At 43.9% G+C, this 26,763-nt stretch overlaps 1 protein-coding gene and 1 long non-coding RNA gene across 22 annotated transcripts in view; both read left to right on the top strand.

The window, feature by feature from the left end:
* Nucleotides 1-11,473, top strand: part of LOC137441595 (uncharacterized) — a 38,365-nt gene extending 26,892 nt beyond the window's left edge. The window contains exons 2-3 of the long non-coding RNA XR_010987443.1: nucleotides 5,745-5,885; nucleotides 11,288-11,473. This is a non-coding gene — a long non-coding RNA (uncharacterized lncRNA). The remainder of the gene's footprint in view (nucleotides 1-5,744; nucleotides 5,886-11,287) is intronic.
* Nucleotides 11,474-22,904: 11,431 nt separating this feature from the next.
* TCF7L2 (transcription factor 7 like 2) overlaps nucleotides 22,905-26,763 on the top strand; it is a 188,558-nt gene continuing 184,699 nt past the window's right edge. For 6 of the 21 annotated variants that reach the window (XM_068139364.1, XM_068139366.1, XM_068139360.1 and 3 more), the window contains exons 1-3: nucleotides 22,908-23,774; nucleotides 24,084-24,150; nucleotides 24,336-24,460. In XM_068139364.1, coding sequence (XP_067995465.1) covers nucleotides 23,586-23,774; nucleotides 24,084-24,150; nucleotides 24,336-24,460 — 381 coding nt within the window. In that variant the 5' untranslated portion in view covers nucleotides 22,908-23,585. Of the gene's footprint in view, nucleotides 23,775-24,083; nucleotides 24,151-24,335; nucleotides 24,461-26,763 lie in introns of all 21 variants that reach the window. The other 15 variants (XM_068139371.1, XM_068139367.1, XM_068139370.1 and 12 more) reach the window with 4 other exon arrangements.

Here is a 26,763-nt window from a genome sequence, read left to right as displayed (position 1 = left end):
TCACACAGTTAGAAAATCGCTGCAGAGTGTAAAATAAATTGGAACAGATTTTTCCCAGTCCTTTTTGCAGAGTTTGGCCATGAAACACTACAAAATTCTACCAGCTCTGAATACAGTTTATAAATTAATGGAATTCAATTCATCAACATATGCCATGGAAAATATCTGGTTTATACACAAAGTTACTTTACATGCACATTTTTTTCTCTCCCTCTCACTCACACACACGCACTCATGAGGCTTGCTTGATTCTGTTTCTTATGGACTGTGTTCCTCAGCAAATGTCATAACTTATAGCTTCTTCTAAAGTTCAGAAAACCTGCACAAATTGCTAGGTAAAAGTTCATGATACTTTAAAGCTCTTAAAAGCCATTTTTGGGGGGAAGCTGTACAGAAGTTTGCTAGCAGCCTATAGATAAGCACAAAGAAGGCTGAGACGCAAACGTGAGAGCAGCATAGCAGGGTCAGGCCAAAGGTCTGAGTTCTTGCTATAACAGGTGCCCAGATAAGGGCACAAGAACTGTGCTGTAGCATTTATGTATGCCAAGTTTATTCACTCAGCTTCCAGCAACTGGTAGCTCAGGTCTTCCCCAGCCAGAAGTGATATACTGATATTTACTAGTACATGAATTTTAAGATGCTTTTAATTTTATTATTTTATCTACTCTCTCTTCTTTTTTTATTTTTTAGCCTGTGTAAACTTCTGTCAATCACAAAATCCTGTGGCAAAGAGTTTCACAACTTAATCCAGTCTGTGGAGGAGTACCACCAAACATTTGCTGTTTGTTGTGAACACGTTACTTTTTTATTGCCCCGTGCAAGAGCTAGGGGCAGCGAATGAAAAAGCAGTTTGTTATTAACTTTCCCTGTGCCATTCTTTACTTTATATTCCAATGGAACACACCCCTCCTCTACCAGCTCTTTTCCTAGCTGAAAAATCCTCCTCTATGTAATCATTCCCCTGTAACACTCTTTGTAGAAAGGAAGAGATGATGTACTGGAAGAGGTAAGCTGGCTGCCTCAATAAGGTGCTTCTAGGGGAATCTGAACTCCCAGGCTAATGAGACCTGGACAAACAGATTTTGCCAAGTTGTGGTGCATTAAACTGTGGTAATGAACAACTCCTCATGCCTCTACTAAAGTCTGCATGCTGCTACTTAGAAGCTGTAGAATAATGTCATACATGAATGGATACAACAAGCCATCCTTTCTGTTTTGCTGCTGAAATGAGAGAGCTCTTAAAATTTCTTGAAACTGTTTGTGTGAAGCATTCTGCTGGCTCTAAGAACCAGAGCTTCTGTTTCTATTTTTGTATCATTTGAAACATAGCAGTGGAAGATTGGATGGAAGGGGTGAGGCCAGTTTCTTCCTTGACATACTTACTTCAAGCTTCGTGAGGTTTTCCATGGTTTGTGGGTGCATGTGTGTGAATCCACTGTATACTACTAAGGTTCAGGCAAAAGACCTAGGCAACAATGAGCACACCCATGAAAAACTGTGTGTATGTTCAGATGGGCAGCTGAACACAACAGAATAAACAAAGAAATTTTTAAAATCCAGATTCATTATACTAAAATTTCTCTTAGTAGAGCATTCTACATATTCAAGACTGCAAGATTACCTCCAGCTCTAATAGCTGATATTCATGCATGCTTCCAGATGGTCGTCTTTGATAAAACCAGCTATTGTTAACCTGTTTTGTGTTTCTCTCAAACTATGCTTATTGCTGCAGTTGTTCCCACAGCACTCGTTCAAGTCTGTGAGACCTAAATCTTGTATTCCTGACATAATACTTTGAGACCATGGGATGTGTCACTAGAAAAACAGAGGCTAAGGCACTGCCTTTATTTGCAAGTGTGTTGCATTATGAACCTCAGTTAAACCGGTGCTTAAATGGAATGAAATCTTGGCTCCACAAATGTCAGCAGCAAAACTCACACTCACATCAAGGACTTCAGGAATCCACTGACTTCTGCCCTGCCAACTGTTGCAAATCCGTCAGTGCTGATGTCTGTAAAATGAGAAGTGAGATACAAACACAAGGATTCAACTCCAAAACTTGGTGGGAATCTGTAACTCTTACATTGTGTCTCCTAATGGGCATTATTTGCCCTTTTTTTTCCTTGGCTGATTTTGAGTGTGCTCGAGCAGGGTGAGCACTGGCTGTGCATCCAAATGTACCAGGTACAGTGTGTCTGCACTGGGATGTTAATGAATGTTGGCATCAGGAGATTGGCAAGGGAAGAGTCCTGCAAGAAAAGCCTTTTCTTCATAGAGTTCTTCTGTGTCCCATGGCTGAGGGACAGATTTTAGCACATGTCCCATGGGTCACTGACTTTCTCATCACTGTGCCTGAGAATTTGTGTCCTACTGTCCAAAGTTCTGGTCTAAACTTTGTATGATGGTCTTGAAGTGACAGCTCTTCAAAACATGGGCTGGCAGGTGCACCTGGGATCTGTTCTTCCTTTTCCAAGAGACAGGAATCCAGCTTAATACACTTGGCTCTGCATGAGTCTCTGGAATAAGTCTCTGCTCTACTACATGAATAACAAAACCCCATTAGCTTTTTACCCAAGGTTCACTTTAATTTCCTTAGTTAAAACATAATTAGCTTTGCTACCCACTCTTCTAGCTGTGGGCCTGCTTCCTCTGTGTAATGTATAAAGAAGGTGTACCAGAAATATTACATATTGAGTGGCAAGACAGATCAACTCGAAGGTCACAGTGGGTAGCACAGATACAGCTCCTGCGAGACTTCAGGCAAGGCCAGACTCAGTGTGATTAACTATAATTAACACTTGGAGCGTAGACATGGCATGTTTAAAGTACATGGGTGGCTTCAATCCATTTCCTAATGGGCCAGTGTCCACACGGCAAGAGCACTGCTAAAACTGGCTGTAGGTGGTGCACTGACGGCTTACTGGAGCAACTGATGGAAAGGAAACAAGCCGGGGATGGTCTCATGTTTCTGGGAGGACATTTCCTAGCTAGGTTTGTGAGAAACTAATGGGTAAGCCACGTGTCCTGCTGCTTGTCCTGTATTGCTAAGGTGCTAGGATGGCACCATTTCCATTCCCTGAAGACATGTTTAAACTTTGACGAGGTAGCAGTGTTGTTTACACGTGAGCTGAGGCATGCTCCACTGTTGATGTCGTATCGCTTACTGAATGGTCTTCTGAACTCTTCTGCTAGCCTTTCGCTGCTGAATGGCCACATTTTAATCACTGAGCCCTATTTTCTTAGTGGTAGCTTTTGCTACAAAGATACAGTCTATGAAATCTTTTACTCACAAGAAATAAAGCCAGTGATTGATTTGTATTCTGTAATGCACCTTCTGGCTAAAACCAAGTTATAAGTACCAAATGGTTGAGATGGGGCTTGTGAAAGGGCAGTTATGTGAGTGGCACTAGAAGAAAAATGTTAATAAAGGGCAGTCCATTGAACTGAGGTTAAATACTTTCATATTTCTCAACCAACCCAGAAGTGTCCCTGAATTCTCATTAAAAAATGTTCTTCATAATCTGATGATGTAGCTCATTAAGGAAGGGGGAATCTTGAGGATCAAGAAATACCACTTTGTTGAGGAGAAATACATGTAACAAAGACACAGCTTTAAAAAATCCTTTATTGCTTTCATTTTCTTTCAGCACGTGCCTTGCCCTTTTGTTCATTTGTCTGGGCTTTATTTTACTTTTTTTATTTTAAGTTTGGGATTTTTAAAATGAGTGGACTTAAAGAAGTTTGGAGGCTTGTCCCTAACGGTGTGTAGGCTCATCTGTGCTCCTAAGCCAAGTCAGAAGAGCAGCCTTTCTTCCCACTGCCATGTTGGGCACCAGCCACACTCATCCTCCCTTTTCCACTCCAGTGCTCTCCTCATCACCCTCTGTGAACAGGCAGAGTCTAGCCAGCCAGTGTGAGGGTTTGGGATTTTCCAGACTGGGATGGAAGTCTCAAAGGAACAAAACCTTGCCAGGTATATTCCAGTACAGTGGTGCTTCCAGGTTAAAAATTACCAAAATCCCAATATACTGGGAAAGGACATTACAAAACTTAGCAAAAGTATTTGAGTAGTGGGTTTTGGGATGTCATCAAGTCTGACCAACCAAGAGTTAGCTTGCAGGAGTTTATAGTAGGTACACAGTACAAAGCTTGGGTTTAATCCAGATCATTGTGTGCCTCACTGGTGGGATTTTGGATCTGGCTCTTTGGTTTATCCTGCAGTTGTGCTTGTTTTTGGCTGTGCCACTCAGTACAACCTGGGCTTTGGAATGCTTTGAGGATGCTAACACCTCATCTCTAATTTAAGCACATAGAAAGTCCCAGGGAAGTTTGCTTTGTGTTATTGTTTGCCAAGGGAAGTGACTAATAAAAATGGTGTGAACTGACAAGCTGAGTCCAGAATATAGATGGGTGAGTGTCCATTGCAGGGCTTCTGCCTTCCAGAGGGATGCATTTGGGTGGAGATTCCCATTCTATGGACAGTGGAGTACTGACCTAATACAGCAAATGGACTACCTCCAAGAAATTGTTGCAAGGATGGTGTCTCCCTCCTTATACAAAGGGGTGTCACATCTGTGACACTGCATTAGAGAACAGTATTTGGATATATTTGAACTGTATACTTTGATTTGAAATCATATGCACCATAAGTCAATATTTCATTTAAAATTAAAGTTGGGATAAAATATGATTTTCTTAAGTGCGTGGGCTCTGCATGGGAAGCTGGGGAAGAATGAATCTGATGGGGAGCAGCTGAGGGAGCTGGGGATGGTTAGTTTGAACAAGAGGAGGCTGAGGAGAGACCTCATTGCTAACTACAACTACCTGAAAGGACTTTGTGGACGGTTGGTGTTGGTCTCTTCTCTCAGGTAGTTAGTGATGGAACAGGAGGGAATGGCCTCAGGCTGCAGCTGGGCGAGTTTAGACTGGATGTTAGGAAACATTTTTTTTACAGCAAGAGTGGTCAGGCATTAGAATGTGCTGCCCAGGAAGGTGGTGGAGTCACCAATCCTGGATGTGTTTAAAGGTGCTTTGGGTGTGGTGCTTGGGGATATGGTTTAGGGGTGAACCTTGTAGAGTAGGGTTATTGGTTGGACTTGGTGATCCTGAGGGTCTTTTCCAACCCGAATGTTTCTGTGTGATTAACCCATTTAGTTGCAGCTGGCAGGTGTCAAAGTCAGGACATACTGAATTTTGGGCTTTTCTCCACCAAAAAACCCAAACAACAAAACACCTCAACCTTTTTTGTTTGTTTGTTTGGCAAATGTTAGACTTCAACCACGTCTGTCTGTATTGACTGAGCAGTGGGGTTTTTATGCTACAGAAGTGTTTAATCCGAGAAAACTCAGATCTGAAAACCTCATCGTTGGCTGAAATGTTCAAAGATTTAACAAATTCAGCAAGTGGGAAAATTAATCTTTGAATAGAAGAAACAATCTGACAAAAGAAGCCATAAAAGTAGGTGCCAGGTGTCGTGGGGAAGTTCTTCATGCGGCATTTGCTTAATGTATACTCAAAATGCCTCCACTTTTGTTCGGAGATCCAACAAAACATACGAAATTGGGTTACACCAATTCTCTTGATCTATGAATCTTCCACTGTGTCAAAGATAATACACCCAACAAACTTACATGTAAATAGTGTGATAAAATGATCTCCTGTATACATTATCATCCATTAATATTGTTTGGGCTAATGCATTTCATCTGTCATACACTTTGTTTTATATTATCCCCACCTTACAGGAAAAAAAAGATATCATGCAGGTATGACAGTCATGCAGGCTACCTGCTGGAAAGCAACAGTCCAAGGACAAGTTTCCCATCACTGTTCTACCTGCAGCTGCTGGTGAAGGAGGAAGCAATGTGGTCTGCTGGTGAGAAAAGGTGAGCTCTGCTCCGAGCATTGCTACTGTCCTCTGGGCAAGCCACTTCACCACTTTGTGCCTGCCTCTCTCTTCCACTCAGTGTCTGCCCCATCTCTTGTTTGAAAATACATAGAGCTGCATGTGTTTTCATAGTAATGAAAGTAATGGGCCCCACGCTCTGCAGTCTTCAGGCTCTATAGCATAGCATAGTAAGTCAAAAATAGCAATTCATAATAAGATGAGAGACTCTGAGATGACTCTGACCTTGAATTCTCTGCTGTCTTTTAATGGAGAGGGTGAAATTGGACTGAAACAGCCCCCTCATTTTGTGTAGAGTCACCAGTGACCCAGGCTGCATTTGAACCACGGCCCTGGAGGCAAAAGGCTTTGCGTCTCATTGCCAATTCACAGCGAGAACATAACTTGAGCCCACACATAATGCTAAGCGAGGGCTAAGTGTTACTAATCCTTATTCACATATCTACACCTATTAAAATCACATGTGTGAAGGTTTGCAGGACTTGTTCCTTCATTGTAACGATTGGCCCTTCTGTCACATGTTCTTAAATCAAATTTTAAAAAAATAAAATGGAATTATCCACCGAAATAGAAAGGAAAAAGGGGGGGAAAAAAAGAGGGGAAAAAAAGGACAAATGCAAGCATATGTGGCTTTATTCCTCACACATATTGTGCTGGGTGGCGTCGTTTGGCTTAAACTTAAATGGCATGTTTTTTAGAAGGCTGAGAAGAACGCTTAGACATAATGCTTTGAAAGAATCAGCATTACAGGTGCTGCACTTTATTCTCCAATTCGTCCTTATTACCAGCAAAGCCACCTCCACAAAGGCTGCCCGGCGGTGTCCCTCCCCCCGGAGTGCTTGCCCTTCTCCCTGCCTGCATAATGTGTGGAGGGCAGGATTATCCAACTTGCTAACCATCCCTCTCAGCCCACGCAGCTCCAGGATGCTGGGGAAAATCTATTTGGATAAGGTCTTTCCGATTCTGACTTTTGGTGACCCTGTGACAGAACAAGATAAAAAACTGCTGCTTTTTAAAATGCCAGGTAGCTTCTTTCAGCTGCTAACACATTTACTCATTCCTGACAGAATTTATGAGCATGCATTATACTTCTTTTTTTTTTCCTTCATGTAAATTATGGGTATTAGTCCTGGATATCTTGATGAATTCTTATAAAAGGCCATTACATCCTTCCTGGTGCTTACATCCCCACAGACCAGCTGCTCCAGAAGGGAGAGGAGGTGGAGTAACTGCTTTAAAGTGAAACATTCTCTGATGTTTTTCAGCCAACAACTGCAGCTGGGGGTGCACGATGGAAGTTGCTTGTCCAGTGCTTTTTGGAGCACAGTCACAGTGCTCATAGGCTGTGTGTTTTAACTGCAATTGCTCATGATGTCATTTTGAGACCTTTACTGATACATGTGCAATCATGTAGAATAAATCTCTTAATTACTGTCTTGCCTATCATACTGGTTTTCCACTGATCCTGATGGGAAGTTATCACAGGGAAATCACACCTGTCTGGAAGCTGAGCAGCCTTAAATGTAAAATCCCAAGATACCCATAATTCCAGTCCTACTTCTTTCCCTCAAAAACATAAAAAGCCATTCTTTTCACACCATTGCTTTTCAACAAAAGCATCTATTGTCACTTCAATATCTTCAAGTACTTTTCCCAGGACCTCAGTCATCTCTTTCTAAAAGTCATCTGTAAAGAGAGCTGCTTTGACTGTTGCTATAAAATACAGCTTCTGAAATCTAGTGGCCAGTGGAACGTGGATGGACAATCTATTGGGAGATAGAATCAGAGAATCACCCAGGTTGGAAGGGATCTGGTCCAACCCCCCTGCATTAAACAAGGACATCCTCAACTAGTTCAGGCTGCATCGAGCCTCACCTTGAGTATCTCCAGGAGTGAGGCCTCAAGCAAGCACCTCTCTGGGCAATGTATTCCAGTGTTCAACCTGTCATGCCAACTACAAGCCTTCAGTTCCCAGGCAGCCTAGTTGTTTGTTCCTGGAAAGAGGACACAGGGTTTGAGTTTAAAATATCTCAATATTTTACAGGGTTTGAGTTTAAAACATATCAATACAAATGCTGCTTTGTGACATAAACATGCCTATAGTGTATTTTCATGTGTTATGCCATGTGGAGCCTGTAATAATTTTATGTACACAAAAAAAAAAACCTATAGAAAGTAATGTGACCTTATATTGCCTTGTGCATAGCAAGCCAGTAAGAATAAAAGCAGTTTTATAAGGAAATAAAATAAACTTTAAAATAATAATAATGAAGTTAAAACATATAGGATCAATCTTGGGAAAACAAATCCAAGTCTTGTCATCAAGAAAAGAGTTCTGATAGTAAAACCAAACAGGGCCAGGAAAAGCCTCAAATGTCTTCACTCACCCTAGCTGCCACCCCCTGCCATCCAGCATCAGTACCCAGTTGCTGGCAGGTGTTTGAATAAAAGGCATATTAGTTGCATACACCTGTATTTTTTCAGCTGACTTCCAGGAAAACCACCCCAACCTCAGTCAGTGCAATGCCAGTCAAGAAGTTTGCTCCTTGTGAATCTCTAGTGAGCTCTTGGGTGCTGGGTTGCTGAGAGTCTCAATGGGTCTCTCAGTGTGGTGGTGAGCTCCCAGCTGATTTTCTGGTTTTAGTGAATATGTATTTTCATTTGAAGCCACTGCACAAAAGTATTCCATGCTGAAAACAAGCATTCCTGGGTCTTATAAACAGTATAAATAAAGGAGCCAGGCCTTCCAGAGTGACTTTGTTCTAGACGAACATTGAATGCAGTGCATCACACACTCACAGTCACCCTCCCCACCCCTTTTTAATTTGTACTTTCTTTTATTTGCAGGCTTTTTGAAAAAGAATTACATAGCTTAGCATAAATGGCCCTCAAACCAAACTAAAAAATAATCATCATCATCATAATAAAAGTAACCAAACACTTTACTCAGAGGCTGGAAATGCTGCAGACAGAAATTGTTAAGTCCTTAACATATCAATCCAGAGTTGTATAATTCACATCCAGAGCTGCTACCAAGTCACGGGGGGGGTGACTTAATATGTTCCCCAAAGTCCATTATGTTATCCACATCCAGGAAGATATCTGTGCCAGGGCTTTCTTGAATCAAAGCAATGTCCACCATTCTTCAACTGTGAGCCTGCTGAGAGTTAGGGTTTTTTTTTCCCAGTTCCTGGCAAATAGATATCTGGCTCTAGTACATGCCAGATTGATGCACTTTGCGACTGATCCCTTAATAATATTCATGTCTCCTAGCCCCAGAACACAAAAGCTCAGCAACTGCACAGATATCCACCTCCAATATTTTTTGCTGATATATATAAAAAAAAATCCTATTATCTCCCTCTCCCAAAATGCACTCATTCTCTTGTGCTAGACCTCACAATTTAATTTTTCCCCCCCTTCTTTTATATAGGCCTAGCAACAAGCAGATTTATTTTTAGTTTTAGCAAATGTGGGGAAAGACTGTGAGTGAAAGAGAGAGAGAATGGGAAAGAGAAAAGGAGGGAGAGTTTTACACTTGGGGGCTACATTACACCTATGCAATATTTTCTAATACATGTATTCATATTAAGATGCTCTACATGACTTCAGTGATTCCTCCCTCGTATGCAGCTGTTACTCGTCAAGTCTGTGTGTGGAGGTGTTTTCCAACTCTGCTTAAAAATTCTGGGGGTGTGATTGTTAAAACAATTATTAACCACCACTTATTGCAGATAAAGAATTTTTCAGAAGTCTAAAATAAGCAGCCTGGTCTGGCTTGATTTTCTTCCGTCTTTATTGTTATGCCCCTATGAGACTAAATGGATAGAGCTATGTTATAACGTTGTGCTGCTGTATAATGCTCTTTAGTTGCAATATCATGATATATTAATACACACCTACACTTCAGTCTTCAGCAGTTCCTTTCATCTGAACAGATGAGATCTAAGCCACTTTTCCCAGTCTTTTCTGATTTTGTGGACCCCTACAAATTTCCTATGGAAAGTATTGCCCGCTTTAGAATATCTATATGCAGAGACTGCTGCATAGCATCTGCAAACTGGTTTTCCTTAACCTTTTGTTGGTAAAGGTAGCAGGAGTCTGTAGGTCACAGACTGAAAACATTTTCTAAGACCTTAGAAGTTAATTAAACTGCAAACCCTTCACCCATCAGACCAGCAATACCTTCACTGTACAGAGGTGCTACTGAAGAGACAGAGAGGATCATTGTCTTCCCACGAACACCCTCACAGACAGAAATTTTGCCTGGGACACTGTATTTCCAGAGGCTCTGTTAACCTTCACTCTTTTTGGGCAGCATTAGATCTGTCAGTATGAACAGTGGGCACAGAGATCTACAGAGATTTGAAGGCTTTTTGCAAGTGAGGCCACTGAGCCTCTGCCTGCAGTGTGGCTTCTTGAGGAACCTTTTGCAGTACTTTCAATAGCACCGAAAGCTTTTAAACCATAAACAGGCTTTTCCCCTGTTCATTGGATGACATAAAAATCACTATATTCAAGATGTTGTGGGTTTCTTTTTCTTTCTTTTTCTTTTTTTTTTTTTTCTTTTTTTTTTTTTTTCCCTGTGGTCCTTGTTTGTGATATATGAAGAAGACTTACAAATTGTAGTCAAAGCTATTTCTTTGCTGCTTGTTTGCATTGCTAGCATAGGTCTTATCTTTCACAGCAGACTACATTGCCACTGGAGTGCTGAATAAAAAAAATAAATACTTTTTTTTTTAAAAAAAAAAGCAGGACAGCCCATTAAATGAGGATCAGAAGTTGAACAAATTGGGAAGCTACTTTTCAAGGAACTGTTAAAAATCATCTGGTTTTGCTTATTCGCTCTTAAACTACAACCTTGTGCAATGTGTGTTTGAGATTAAATCACTGTCAAAGTTTCAGCCCCTGTGTCCTTCCATTCCAGTGTGTGAGAGTTGCCCCTGCACATTCTGAGATAAGTCTGAACTATTTTTGTTAGAATAGTTAGTGTATTCAGATCGACTTGTTCCAGCGCAGATAAGGCAAGTGGTGCTTTACCATGTACTAGCTGGTCTTGCTGAAGTGTGTGCTAAGTATCACTTCCTGGTCTACTCTGGCAATTTGGAACAAATAGGGACATTCTAGTGAAGCTTTTGTGAAAACAAATCTTTATAATCCTTGAGTCAAACGGCTGCAGACTCCAAGAAGACCTGCACCACAGAGATTCCCAGACTCTGTGTAAGTACACTACTAGTACTCTATGGGAAGATGGTGGGGCTGGTGTTGTATATTTCCATTTTTGAGGAATGCAGCTGATGAGAATAAAAGAAAACCTAAAGCCATTCAACAATATGTGTCTCTTTCTTCATTTTCTCTAACATGTGGCTTTTTCTCTTCCAGTGGCTGTAAGTGCAAGAGATATGATGTGATCACAAGTGGAAAAGAAAAAGGATTTTATATTTGCGAGTGGGAGAAGGGTTTCACAGTGTAATAATCTCTGTGCAACGATGGCATTAATGACACTGAACAAGCAGCGTGGTGAGCAGTGGGACTGGAGCAGTCTGCTCTCCATGCACCTTCCCTGAACAGGCTTTCTGACCCTCGCACTGCTCCCTCCCTGTGGATATTCCCTCCACCGGGTGCTTATTTGGGCCTCTCTCACAGTCATTAAGTTGAAGGATGTAAATATTGTTGATCTCTCAGTCTCCTGTCGTATTCAGCTGAAGTTGATCTATGGTTACAAATGTTACAGCATGATGAGGTGAACCACTTTTCTCCAAAGAGCCAAGATAAAAGAGGTGAGATTGTCAGCCAACAAAACTAGGGAAAGTTAAACTTCACATATCTCTCTGATGAAAAACAAGCATAATAAATCTTTTAGGAAGTAAAACAAAACAAGGGCACTCTGTGTCGTTAAGAGAAACAAATCCAGAAGGATTTTACAGAAACTTTTAAGAGTTCTGGCCAAAATCATTCTAAAATACCACATATTCTCCTGAATTAATGTCGGTGCCAATTCCAGAGACTCTATCCCCAATGTCACAATCTCAGCATTCCCCTTAAAACCACAGTTCCTGGATGTCTGTCTCCCAGAGTCTCTGTGCTTTCTTTATTAAAAAAATTGGAAATGTCTATCCTTTATGGTCTTCAGGGTCGAGATTTCAACTTGGGAATGCAAACAGGACTGTACTGTAAACTGGCTTTTATTCCAGACATTTTGGGATACAAAGACACTTTTTGTTGTCAGCTAGTAGTTTCTTCCTTCTAGAAAGGATCTTCATTGAAAGCAGAGTTCAGCTCCTAGGGATGTAAACCTTTGGTTTGTAATCTATGCCAGCCCTTTAGGCGGTGGCTGCAGCCAGTGGAGCAAGAGAGGTACCATCATGAGGTGAGTCATTGCTCAGGGGAGATGTTTGAGCTAGCTGGGATGAGTCATTGTTTGGGCCTCTTTATTAAATGTACAGGACACTCAGATGGCCAGTTTATTAAAGCCCTGGAAGACAAAATATCCCTGACTTGTTACTGTTGCAGATGATCTTCAAGTTAGTCTGTTTCTACTGCCTTATCCTGCACGGCACGAAATACAAGCAGAGTCCTCTTCCTGTTGTGTCCCACTGATGCCACGAAGGTAAACCTCAAGACAAGAGGACCTGTTCAGTCACGGGGACAGGGAAAAGAGCAAAAACTACTAAGGAGGAAAGAGCAAAATGACATGATACTCTTTTATAAAATTACTTGGTTGAAACTAGAGAAAGATTAGTTTGAGATAGAAATGTGGTGGGGTTTCTTTTCTTCTTTTGTCCTTTCTTCCCTCCCTCTCTCCTTCCTTCCTTCCTTCCTTCCTTCCTTCCTTCCTTCCTTCCTTCCTTCCTTCCTTCCTTCCTTCCTTCCTTCCTTCCTTCCTTCCTTCCTTCCTTCCTTCCTTCCTTCCTTCCTTCCTTCCTTCCTTCCTTCCTTCCTTCCTTCCTTCCTTCCTTCCTTCCTTCCTTCCTTCCTTCCTTCCTTCCTTCCTTCCTTCCTTCCTTCCTTCCTTCCTTCCTTCCTTCCTTCCTTCCTTCCTTCCTTCCTTCCTTCCTTCCTCCCTCCCTCCCTCCCTCCCTCCCTCCCTCCCTCCCTCCCTCCCTCCCTCCCTCCCTTCCTTCCTTCCTCCCTCTCTTCCTTCCTTCCTCCCTCTCTTCCTTTCTTCCTAGCTTCCTTTCTTCCTTTTTTTCTTTCCTTTCTTTCCTTTCTTTCCTTCCTTTCCTTTCTCTAGAGAAGATAATGAACAGCCTGTGGAACAAAATTTGCCTATAGTGGGATTTTCTGACTTGAGTAAAAATCATCAAAACCAGGCCAGATGTCTTTCTAAATGAAATATTGTATGTCTGCTAGAAATGACAGACTTGAGGCAGGAACCACTTGTTGAAATTCAGTGACCTCTGTAATACAGGACTGCAGAGCTGAAGATCCTAACAGTCTCCTAAAAATCCTACTTTTATTTAAAGTAGTGTTTTGATCCAAATGACATCTGCTTGCAGGAAAAACAAACCCCCAAACAAACAAACAAAAGAAACCAAGCAAAGCCAACAACAACAAATAAAATACCCTCCCACATTTGTGAAAAATGTTTTTGTTAAAACTAATATTGCAGATTATTTTTCTTTTTGCTAAACATCGTGCATATGCTTAGTGAAAACAAATAGTCCTTGCCCAAACAGAGCATTGTATGAGTGTTCAAATATCAACACCTAGCTCTGTGCGCAGAAAGAACCTCACAGATTTTGGTAACACATTCGTGCACACATGACCTAATTGTTGCAGCAGGATTTCTGGGCATGCCAAGTACCTGAGGCATTGTAGAAGCTCTCTGCATGTCCTGAGCACTTCTTTGTCCAGACAGGAACATCTCAAGATCTGATTTTGCAAGGTTTTGGTTATCTTCTGAATGGGAGAGGTGGGAGTTCACCACTTTTCGGGTCTGAAATCAGGAGGAAGGAAGGAATTTAATATTCCTACAAGACAGTACGCTGCTGCCTTACTAACTTTCCTGTAATTGTCCTGTACTGCAACAGTCAATGTTTCAGTCATAAATCACGTAGCTCCAGTGCCACAGGAAAGTATGCAACATGGGCTGCATGTAATATTTTAGCTATGTTCCCCGCTCCTCCTTAGACATAGATTGCTCTAGGTCAGAGGGACAATGAGAATGAGCCAGAGCACACGTGTATCACAGAATCACACAACCACAGAGCATTAGGGGTTGGAAGTGACCTCAAAAGATCATCCAGTCCAACCCCTCTGCCAGAGCAGGATCACCTAGAGTAGGTCACACAGGAACACATCCAGGTGGGTTTTGATTGTCTCTATAGAAGGAGACTCCACAACTTCTCTGGGCAGCCCATTCCAGTGTTCTGCCACCCTCATGGTGAAAAACATTTTCTTTACATTTAGGTAGAACCTGCTATGCTCCAGCTTGCACCCATTGCCCCTTGTCCTATCACTGGACCACTTGGGAGGAGTACAAGATTGCTGTCTGAGGATGTAGGGAGGTCCTCTGTACACAGACTTACTCAGTCTAGACCACCAAAGGAATCTGGAGACCAGCATTATTCTGACTGATGCGATCTCCACTTTTTTTTCCCCAGCCCTCTAGTGAAATTATTGCCTCAGCTCCTGCCTTTGAGAAGGAAACTCAGCTAAGAAGTCTGGCAAGGCAGAGAGAGAAGACAGTGCCTCAGGCAAGCAGTGGAGATGCCAATTCTACCACAATGCCTTGAATGCCAGATTACGTCTTCCCACAGATGCAGGAGATGTCCTAAGGGTGCTGTTGCCTGAAGAGTTAGAGTGGTTCTTGTACAACCATGAGTTGTTGTAGAAAGGCTGAATGGAGCGGGTGTGTATGATAGACCTGTGCCTCAGGTAAAATAGACCAAATACACTCTGCAGGACCCACCCTTGCCCTTTGTGCCTCCCTAATTAGGAAGAAAAGTCTTCAGTGGTGTTTTATATTTACCAATTGCACTGAAGTCCAAACGTGGTGAGTTTTCTGAGACAGGTGCTGACCACAATAATTTGCCTTTTGGTTTGAAATTGCAACCTCCGTTCTGGTCAGGGCCAGGAAGCTCTCACCTGTAGGATTAGGGTCCTTGAAAGGAGCTAATATAGATCAGAGGGCTGAAGTGGAAAAGGAGAGCAGCTCTTTGGCTTGACTTTGGGAGAGACATGCTTTCTCAAGGACAGGGTTAAGTCAAGAAAGACTGGCTTGAAGAACAAGAGCAGAAATGTCCTGAGACCTATTGCCTCTTCTTTTCCCAATCTAGTAGATGAAGGTCGTTTGGAATCACTCCTGTAAATTGCCCCCCTACACACTTACCCACAGCGCTTGCAGGTCCATCTCTTCCATCTCATGTTTCAAGGGATCCTGAATTAAGTAAGGACAAGGAGCTCAGACGTCAGCTCTGCTGGAGCGAATTTCAATACTTCAGGCTGCAATAGGTTTCCCAGAAAGTCCTCTGTTCCCGTGGTCTGCCAACTGGGCCTCTCCAGCGACATTATCTGGAGGTACCAGCAGCAGACAGAGCCTCTGATGCAATAAATCTTGGGAGCACTCCTGAGACACAGGGAGAGCACTTGATGTTGCTCTTATCCTGATTGTTTTGGATAGCTCATTGTCACCTAATTGTACTGTAGGAAGGTCTGTCCATTCCCTCCTGTCTGCTTATTTGTGCCCTCAGGCTATGTAAAGACTGCATGTGCCTGAAACAACAGCCAACCGCAAAGTCTCCAGTGCCACTCTTTTGGTATGCACTAGCTGAAATTCCTTGTTGCGAGAAAAGCCTCTGTCTGTTGATAAATGGCAGCATATTTCACAAAGAGAGAGAGACTGCTCTGCTCCTTCAGCCGGACTCTGTCTATCTCCTTGGCTGTCTTGAAACTGTTTGATGTAGTTGGGAGGCTTTTGCCAAATGAGAAGGAAAAAGGAAGAAGACAAGTGCTTCAGTAACTGGAGGAAAAAAGAGGAAAGACCAAAAGTACCTTTAAAGTAGAATTACTAAACAGAAAATCATTTGCTAGGAAATAGTACAATACAATAAACATTTCTAGAATAAACGGCCAGGTCAAGCTATCCAAATATTTTCAAGACGTTATGAAGGTTTTTCTTGAGAACCCTTTCACTTTTTTTGTGCTTTAATAGATCAAGTCTTAATTAATCTGACTGTAAATGTTCAGTGTCAGGAGCTTATCTGTGCATGCAGTGGCATAGTGCATAGCTCTGTGCAAAATACTGGTAACAACTGCTTCCATGGAGAACAGAAACCATGCTTTCCTGTATTTTCTGTAAGATGAAAATCTGTGTTGCAGCCTTTGGTGGCTCCCAGAAGGAGTGCCCTTCTTGTGGCTGCCAGCCTCCAGACCTGGTTGGGGTCTGAACTGGGTGCTTAACACTGGCCTTGCAGGAAACACAGTTGCTCATTCACTTCCTAGCCTAAATTAAAACTTCCTGTCTTAGCCCAAAATTATGTTCTCTTGGTAAGCCTCCATTGTCATCATCATTGACTGTATTATGATGATGGCCATAGGCCACTCTGAAAGTCTGAGGTATTGTCTTGGTTTTGCTGGAACAGAGTCCTAGACCAGCTGCAGGCCATTAGCAGTTTCAAGTTAGTCAGTACAGCTGACCTGAGTTGGTCACAAGTGTATCCCAGATCATAAATGTCAAGCTCAGTATAAAGGGGGAATTTTGCTGAGGACTGGGAGCTTTTTAGCCAGGCCTCTTGCCCAGGCTTCTCCTGATGTTGCTTGTCTTTCTTCTCCTGTGGAACACTTTCCTGTTTACTGTGACCTTTGCTGGGCTAAGTATAGCATCATATACTTTATATTGGTGTTGGTATTAGTCTTGCTCTTTTGTTAAATGCATTTTCATTTTAATCCACGGGTCTTCTGTCCTTTTCCTGATTTCCCTTCCCTGCTGTCAGGGGGAGGGGGCAGGGTGTAAAACTGAGTGATAGAACAATTGCTGTAGTTTATCTCCAGGTATGAGCTAAATGTAGACAGGTATTTGGGAAAGAAAAACTGAAGAGCATGAAACCTAACTGGATTGATCTGGAGAAAAAGTGAAGCATGAGGGAAGTACTCAAAGGGGGCTGTCCTGGGACCAGTTCTCTTGTATAGCTGCATCAATGACCTGAAGGAGGTTTCATCACACTTGCAAATGACACCAAACTGGAAAGAGCAATTGAAACGGTCAAGGGCAGGGCTGCCATCCAGAGGGACCTAGAGCAGCTGGAAGAATGGGTCAGTGTGAACATTATGAAATTCAGCAAGAACAAATGCAAATTTCTAACTCCTACTTGTCTCATTTTGGTCTTTGGAGGTTTTTTGAAACCTGACTGGACAAAATCCTAAACAAACAGGGCTAAACTCAGAGCTAAACCTCCTCTGAGCAAGAGGCTGGACTAGAGATGTCTTCATGTCCCTTCCAACATGAGTGTTTCTGTCATTGTATGGTATGATCAGATAATCCTATGTCGTTAAACTTGATTGTTTTATGAAGTTACTACCCCTGTGCTGACTATTGTCATCCATCAGCCAGAACCCCTACAGCTGGAATGCAGCTGGCACATGTTCATGTTCCTAGACCATTGCAAAACTAATCCCTTTTACCTCATATTGCAACAGACTACAAATGCGTACACAGCTAATTACTGTGTGTCAGTTGAAAGGGCAGTCACTTCTGGCTGAGGGCATGCTCATGGCTTAAAGCTTGCTAGGTTCGTTGCTTACCACCATCTGCTCTCAGCCACAGCTCACCTACAAGATCACCCTCACTGATGCTACTTTAGTGCAAGCCAAATGATTAACATTTCATTAACCGTAACATCATACTGTCCACAAACATGGTTTAAGGACTAGGGTCCCAGCAAAACCATCAAGCAAAAAAGAGGACCCTTGCTCTAGAGCTCTGACAGTTCAGGTAGGTACCAAAGGCAGCAGGCAGAAGAACCTAGGGAACTGGCCATGCAGTGATCTGCAGTCTCGGACAGTGACCTCTGATGCTCCAGCTCTTTAAATTCCATCTTATAGAGTGTGGAAGCATACTGCATCTGGCTAGTGTTTGATTCTTGCCTATGAGCATATACATAGAGGCACCTACACTCAAGTCCTTTCCTGTGAAATGAGAGTAATTTATAAATGCAATGGCCTACTGTTTTGGTTAGTTTGGAAAAGAGAGACATATAAATACAAATATAAGCATGCTTAGTTTAAGAGTGTTTATTTGTAACTAAACATGGTTAAACTTGATGGGTTTATTTATATGTTTCTTTGGGGTATTAGATCCAGTCTGAGGCAAGAACTAGCTCTATAGGTGCACATATGTCTCTGTTGCACAAATAAAATAAAGCAGCCCAGTTCCTGTAGACTGACATTAGAATAAGTATATCTTAAGAAAGTTCTTATTCAGACTTGGCTTCAGGCAATAAAACGTCATAGATGTATAACTCCAGTGAGTGAAATTTCTAGGGAGCAAATTAGGCTAAAAACATCTTCTAGAGACAGCTAGAAAGGAATCAGACACCACCCGAAAATAAGGCAAGTTATGCAGTAAATGTTTCATTTATTGGATTTCTTCCATTACTATTAGGGTTAAAAGACATGTTGTCAATAAAAATGGTATATTTATGGAGGGCTCTGTACTTCAGAAGCCTATTTCTTGTCATTCACTCCTATAGTGCCTGGTATCACCTCATGATAAAGTGTGAATAATCCCTGCATGAATGCATATTTCTACCCATTAACCATTTTATTATTAGACAGAATTATCTCTAACAAAAGCAAGAGGTACAGCTGTGATTTAGGAACTAAAAGGGAGGTATGTTCCTCCTGAGCCATAGCCATGACTTAGGAAGCAAAGCACAGACTGAGGGACGTTAGACTGTGTTAGAAGGTTGAAATTCAACAACCTGTGAGGTGTTTTCGGTATCAGATTTTTCCAATGTGCATCTAAAAAGCCCACACCTACTGCTCAAACAACACACCATGACTTGGCTGGTGTGTGCAAAATCTGAAGCCACAAAGAAATCTAGCAGTAGCACCATGATCTGGTTGTTTGTGGATGTTATCCTCTTTGATAGCTTTCTTGAATTTTCAGGTGTGCTTGTTTTGGTCAATGTAAATGACTGCAGAAAGAAGTCATGGTTTCTGTTTTCATGCTGTCATCTTGTCTGCCCTAGGGAAAAAAAAAAAATCCTCTCTTTGCTAACTCTGGAAGAGCCAGTACTGGTAAGGCACTGGGCAAATGTGTTTGCTTTGTGTTATTGGAACCTTTTTGTTATTGGCACCTTTTCAATATTGAAATATTTTCTGACATTCAGAGCAGATTTAATGATCCAAGATTATTTGTAAACATACGGACTCCTTTAAGCTGTAGACTCAAATCCCAGCCTGGTCAACCAAAGTCCTTTTATCTTTCCAAAATAAATAACTTGAATTTTACACATTGCAGCCTACATTAGGACCTTTTGGAGAAGACTGTGAAAACTGATGACTCACCCCAGATATGTAAACACTAGCCAGGAGATGTGGCTGGCAGTTACCAGACCATATTTCTCCAATATAGACTTGGGCCTCTGGTGAGACATGAAAGATTCCAAAGTATTTTTCATAAAACAATGAATTTCCTTGGCTGCCCCTGGTCAACCTCTTCCCACTCCAGTTCATTGCAATGTCAGTTGGCAGGTGAACCTCACATGCTTGTTTGCCATTCCTGTTAGTGAGATTCTGCAGGATTCTCGGGACCCAAATGTTGTGCCAAAGTGTAAAATGGCGATGCCACTGGCAGTAACCAAAACCGATTGCTCAGCATTTGGGATGTTGTACCAAGTTGCAAGAGCTGCAAAAGCACTTTCATTTCATCTGTGCTAGAGGTCAGCTTTGACTAGAAAGCTGGCATCCCTTTAAGATTGAATGTGGAGCTTTCTCTCACTTAAAATTGGGTATCCAGACAGTAAATCATGTTTCATGCAGTGGATTAGCTTGACTTCTTTTCTTTTCTTTCCTTTATTCATTTTTTAATAGTGTGTTTCTTCTACTGTTAAACACCATACCTCTTTAAAATCTAAGGTGCTACCTGTGAACCTACAACTCAACAGGTTCTATTGACCCCTGGAGAGCTCTCCCTTCCCTGAGTGTGAAACAATGACGGTTACATGAAGGAAAATGATACAAATAAGACGCATAAGCTATCCTAAGTGACTTGTAATATCTTAATTAAACCGTGTTGATTTATGAATCACCCACAACACTTGGACTTTGAAACTGAGCTAGTTATAAGCTGCAATTTGAAAACTGAAAGTTTGCAAGAGGAAGAACTTGACGTTGCCATGAAAGCTAGAAAACGTTTTCCTGGCCCTTCATGGGGCTCCTCTGAGTCCATCATGGCAGTAAAATTCCAGCAGTGCTTTCCATAGCTGGGGCACAACCCCTCAGCCTTCCGGACTGAAGCCACAAGAGCCCGCTTCTGTACCTAGGACCACCATGTGGCATTGGGGGTTACAATGCTAAGCATCCTTGTATTGACTTTTACTCATGTGGGTAACGTTATGTATGAGTAGTCCAGGTGTGTCATCACACTCATGAATAGTCTGTCAGTCATGTTTCTGGCATGTGTGAAGCTCTACAGAATCAGGCCCTTCTGCAGACAGCTTTGGGCAAGGACTGGGCCAGTCTTGATGCTTAGTAAGTAGTCAGCAATTACACCGAGACTGAAGTAAAAGTATACTCCTTGTTTAACTAAAAAACCTCACAGCAGATTGTAAAAAGATCTTTGAAAAACAAAACAAAACTGTGCAACTGTTTTTGTTCATTTGGATCAAATCAGAACACATGGCCCTGCAAAATAAATAGGAGTCTGTCACGTTTGTGTTCCTAATCTCTTATTGTTTGGGACATAAAGGCATTTAAAAAAATCAAAAGGCAAACAAAAAGGGAGAATATTTTTTAAGGTGTCTCCCTGCAAGGCACTAGTTAGCAAAGATAGTAAGTACATAATCAGGGGCAAATGGTGAGTGTGCATGCCCACAGACAGTTATTTAGTAAAATCTCTTAAAAGTAAAAAGCAAGTCAGTTAAAAGACCAGTGGAAAAAGAAACTGTTCAATGCATTTGTCCATTGAATTAACAGTGAAGTATTTCATTCTTCATGTTTTTACTTGGTGTCTTGAAATAATCCCTTTTCTGTCTCCATATTCCCACTTAGACATTGTTCACAGACTTATTTATTTATGAAGTCTGAAGGTTAGTCCCTACCTGCTGAGACTAATTAGCCCTGTTCTTTGTGTCCTATGCAATCCTGTCTGATTAAATGTACACATTTGTTTTACTTCTTTTCATGCTTCCTTTCACTCCACTTCTGCTTTACTGATTAATATTAAAGTTGTAAGTTGCCATGATTTTTTTTATTTCTATTTTGTCTGCATCTTTCCCTTTAGTATGCAAATTTCTATGTGAACTTTTTAATGCCTGAGAATTCATGTTAGCCTTGTCGATCTCTGTATTATTATTTTTATTATTCTTTGTACAGAAGACAGTTTAGCTGAAACCCCCAAACTCCCTAAATATTGCATGACAAATTGGCTTTGTTTTGGAAACCCTATGTGCTGAATGGCCCTTAGCATGAGCTGCAGGTTAGGTTTCTGGAGGAATGTTTGGATTATTTAGTACAGCCTGTCCCTTGCTTTCAAACACTATCTCCATTAGACAATTTACTAATTCCCGTCGAAATTACTGTCTGTCCCACCCGTATCCCCTCCCCCATTCCTCCCCCCCTGGCGCCCCCCCCCCCCCCCCTCCCGGCTCCCCTGCTTTTGTTCCTTGCCCATGTTAAAGTTTCCAATTGACTCTTCCATTGTTACAATTTGTCACTGCTGGAAGATCAATTTGTTTCCCCCTTCCCCTCATCACATTATATTCGGGTAACAGATGCCATTTCTTGCATCTGCATTATTCTGCTCCCCATTTTGTTGCCGCGCAGGCAGAGCTCTGGCTGGTGACTTTACCCAGACGTTGTCCCCAGCCCCGCAGAGCAGCAGCAACCCTCGCCCGGGCCGGAGGTGAGGCCGGCGGCCCCGCAGACGGCGGGGACCCCGTGGCCGAGCCGGACCCCCCAGCTCCCCGCCTCCCCTCCCGCGGCCGGGACCTGCCCGCTTTCACTTTGATTTCCCCCAGCGTGGTGTTTACGCCACCGCAACTTTTCACTTCTGAAGTCTGGGAGTCCTTGATTCTCCGTCCTGCCATGCTAATTAACTTCTGAGCAGTCACATTCCTTTTCCTCCTCTTTTATTTACATCAAGGACCAAAAATTATTATGCCTTACTATAAGATAATTTGGAAATATCTGATCTTCAGCGAGTGATCTCGCACATTTTCATCCTGCCTGTTATAACCATAATAAATGCAAGGATCGAGTGTTTATGATGATTGGAGTTTCTTACCGCCAACGAAGGGCAAGAAAAATGTTAACGGTTTAAATAAAAAATAATAAACCACCCCCCCCACACACACCCTGCAGTCACATGGACGCAGATAATAAGGGCACACATCCTTCAGGAGAATCCGGACTGCCCGGAGATGACATGTTTATTAATGCTCAGTATGTAAAAGTTAGCGCTTTCCGAAGAGCCCAGCCAGGGCCACTCGTTCGGGTGTTTTTTTTCCCTTCGCTCCCCCCCGCGCCTCTCGCACCTCTGGTCCACTATGCAATTTTTCATTTTTTTTTTTTTGTCTGTCCCCCCCCTCCCGCCCCCCAGTTTGTGTCCCGCCCCCCTCCCGCCGCGGACCCCCCGCCCCCCCCGGGGGCTCTTGCAGCCCGCCCCGCTCCCCTCGCCCTCCCGCTCCCATGCCAAAAAGGATCATTGTTAGTTTCCTACTTCCCCCACCCTCCTCCTCCTCCTCCCCCTCCCGCGCCCCAGACCTGTTTATTTATGCAGACGTCACCGGGGAGCCCCCGCCCCCTCCTGCATCTCATTAAGTGCCTGGTGTGTTTCTCGCTCCCTGTCAATAATCCCGGATCCCAGACTTCTCCGTTCCTCCGGATTTCGATCCCCCTTTTCTATCTGTCAATCAGCGCCGCCTTTGAACTGAAAAGCTCTCAGTCCAACTTCAACTCACTCAAACCCGAGCGGCACAGGCTCCCAATATCTGCGGCGGCTGCCCCCCCGTTACAGCTGACTTCTTGGGTTTGTTTGTTGCATTATTTTGCCTCCCCCCCCTTCCCCCCCCCCGCGCCCCCCCACCCACTCCCTCCCCCTCCCCCCGGTCTATATATTTTTTTATTATTATTAATTTTTTCGCGAGTGCGTGCGCGGGTGCGAGTGCGTGTGCGCGCAGTGCACGCCGACCAGCTCCCTGGAAGAAAGAAAGAGAAAATCCCGAAGAAGGAAAGGAAGAAGCCTAAAGTCACTGGTGCAAAGGAGCAAAGAAGAGATTTCCCTCCCCTCCTCCTCCCTCTTTTCCCCTCCCCAGGAGAAAAGAGAAGGGGAAAAAAAAAGAAACTTTCACCTTGGACTCTTCTTTTTTTGGTGCAAACTTTCCCCCCCCCCCTCTTATTTTTTCCTTTTTCCCCTCCCCATTCCCCCCTCCCCCCCCCTTTTTTTTTTTCTTCTTTCCCCCCCCCCCTTCCCCTTTTTGCAAAATTGCTGCTGGTGGGGTGAGCCAGGAGGAAAATGCCGCAGCTGAACGGCGGTGGAGGGGACGACCTGGGCGCCAACGATGAACTGATCTCTTTCAAAGACGAAGGGGAGCAGGAAGAGAAGATCTCCGAGAACTCCTCGGCCGAGAGGGATTTAGCTGATGTCAAGTCGTCTCTCGTCAATGAATCAGAAACGAATCAAAACAGCTCCTCAGACTCGGAGGTACGGGGGAAGCCCCCCGCGGGGCCGTTTCGGGGCGGCGGGCGGGGGCCGCGCTGCCTCGCCGGGGCCGCGGCCGGGGGCGCCGCACCGGGTCCCGCTCCCGCTGGCGCCCAACTTTCCTCCGCGGCACCAACTTGTAACGCTGTCTTCTATTTTGTTCTGTTTGTTTCTCCTTCCACCTTCTCCCCGCAACCTTTCTCTTCTTCGCCTTCTATTCCTCCCCTCTTCCTTTCTACACCCCCCCCCCCCCCAAATACTCCACCACCCCCTTCTCCAACTGCCCCACGCCGACCCCCGGCTTGCTCCCAGGCGGAACGGCGGCCCCCGCCTCGGTCCGAAACTTTCAGAGATAAATCCCGGGAAACTTTAGAGGAAGGTGAGTACGGCGGGCCCGGCCAGCACTGCCGCCCGCCCGTCCCCCGCCGCCCCTCCGCCGGGCGCCCGGCTCCTCTTTACGGGACACTCTCTAAAAAAAGTTTTCCTTCTCCCCTTTTCCTTCTCCCTTGTCTTTCCCCCTGTCGTCCCCTTCCTTCCCCGCTCGTGTCTCCCCCGCCATGTTAGCTGCGAAGAGGCAAGATGGAGGGTTGTTTAAGGGCCCACCATACCCGGGTTATCCCTTTATAATGATCCCCGACCTCAGCAGTCCGTATCTGCCCAATGGATCGCTCTCTCCGACGGCGAGAACGGTAAGTGCCCTTTTTTTTTAAAAAAAAAAAAAAATAATTTCCTCTTCCGTTCCTCTTTCTCTCCCCGTGCCCCCCAGCTCCCGCCGCTGCCCTGCTCGCTCGCCCTGGCTCGGCTCGGCCCGGCCCGGCCCGCCGCCCCCTCCCCCGCGCCGCAAACTTTCCAAACTCCGCGGGCCGCGGCAGGAGGGTGTTTGTTTACACTTCGCCATGTTTCTTTTTTCCTCTTCCTTTTCTTTGCTTTTCTTTGTATATATATTATATATATTTTTTTTTTACTTTCAGTTTTGTGAGTCGTTTTCTGGAGTCTTTGTAACCTCCCCTGCGCGGGGGGGTGGGGAGGGAAAAATCCCCCCAAACCAACAACCAAACCACAAACAAAATCCAACCACCACCTCATCCAACCTCAGAACAAAACTCGAAATAATCAAGGAGCTGATTTTTCTTTTTTTCCTCCTCCCCCTTTTTCCCCCTTCACTCCCCTTCCTTGGGAAGGGAGGGTATTTTCTCCCGTCCGAGCCTGGAATCCGCTCCCTACAAACTCTCCGTTTTCCATGGTGATCAGTCGCCTTCTGCCCTCCTCCGTAGCGACTGGGCCGGCTCCCCCTCCCCTTTCCTCCCCCTTAACCCTCTCCTGCCCTCGGTCGCCCTCGGCCTCGGGGAGCGGCGATTTCATTATGCCCCGGCGCGGAGTAACGTCCCCTCCCGCCCGTGGGCGCCGCGAGTTGTGACCGGCCTCAGCACGGCCGGCCCCGCCGCCGGCCCACAGCCTCGCCCCGCCTGCCGGGGAACGAGGCCTGGGCGCGGCGGGGGCCGTGGCACGGCACCCCTGCCTGTTGCGGCGGTGGGGCCCCTCTTCACCTGGGTCTGTGCCGCGGGAAGCAGCCCCGAGGCGACTCGGTCTTCGTGCGTGCCTTGCAATGCTGAGAGGGTCGGGGGGTAAAGCTGGGGTTTAGAGCAAGGCGGAGGAGAGGGGCTCAGTCCGGAAACAGAGTTCGCCTCGCTTGGCTCGAGTAACAACAACAACAGCAACACAAAATAATCAAACAAGTCGAGCAAAATTCCTGCTGGAAGTGTGCTGGCAGAAAAACAATTTGCTTCAAGCGTCCGGTTTTTGTTGTTGGGTTTTTTGCTCTTTTTTTTTTCCTTTTTTTTTGTTTTCTTCCCATCCCCCGGGTGCAGTGGCAGGGGTGTGCTTGTCTGCACGCCCCTGCCTGGAGAGACAGCAAGTTTTAATCTGAGATCTCGGGAAACTTTGTGGACCGCTGTTGGGTTTGTAAGTCTCAGCTGTTTTTCCGCTCGTCGTGTCACCCACGGTGTGCTCTGCTCTGACAGCAGGTTTCTCAAGTGTCACCTTTCCTTTTCTTTTTATTTTAAAAGAGTTTTTACAGTTCTTTTTTTGCTAAAACGGCAAAGTCCACTGGGACTGCAAAATGCTGTATGTGGGTTTTTAGCCTTGCTGGTTTTTTTTTTTCCTTCGGGGCGTTTCTAAACCTGAAGCATCCCCACCATCACTGTGTGTTTATACACTCTTTTTTTTTTTCTTCTTCCCCTTGCGGTAACACGAGATAGCGATTTACAATAATAGATCTACTGTTGGGTAGATGTTGAAGCCATACTAATGACTGAGGGCTTGGACAACTTCAGTGTATCAGATCTACAAGTGTTTGAAAGCATTAAAATATTAAACATCGGGTCAGACTTGTTTTCACTTAGCAAATCGTCAGTACCCACAGATGAGCAAATGCAGAGTGACAGGGAGGCAGTAAGGAAGGTTTTCTGACTTTGTGTGTTATTTAGGGCCGTGGCAGGGTTTTATTTTGGTAGCTTATGGGGCTCTTCTTGTGAGGAGGTGATTTCTGGGACGGTAGCATAGGGGTAACTGCCGTTTGCAATTGTAATGATTGGGAGGAGATTTCAGGGGCTGAATACATTATATTTTTTTCTGCTGAATACGGTCGCCCCCATGTATATGGATGATGGTGATAAATTCCAAATTGTATAAGCCCCGGGATCCAGATGGCAAAACAATCTTTGTTACAAACCACTTTGTTATAAATTGTGAAGCTTTATATTCCTTTTCTTTTTTTCTTTCCCTCCCCTTTTCGTTTTAAATGCATTCCACTGTTCCCCAGTGCAAGCTAATAGGAAGCACACCTCCGCTGTGTTTTTTTTCTTGAAGCATTTTTCTTACAACAGCTACAGTTCTTTATTTTTTTCCCCTCATTACCTTCATTCCAGATCTTTTTTTTCCTTAGCATGTGAACATAGGATCCTTAAGCAGTTAGCTTTTCTGGAAGCATTCT

Source organism: Melanerpes formicivorus, unplaced genomic scaffold (genome assembly GCF_026170545.1).
Source record: "Melanerpes formicivorus ecotype bairdi unplaced genomic scaffold, bMelFor1.0.p_v2 SCAF_6, whole genome shotgun sequence".
Classification (NCBI taxonomy): Eukaryota; Metazoa; Chordata; class Aves; order Piciformes; family Picidae; genus Melanerpes; species Melanerpes formicivorus.
The sequence above is the reverse complement of the archived record's forward strand: the minus strand, read 5'-3'. Positions and strand labels throughout refer to the sequence as shown.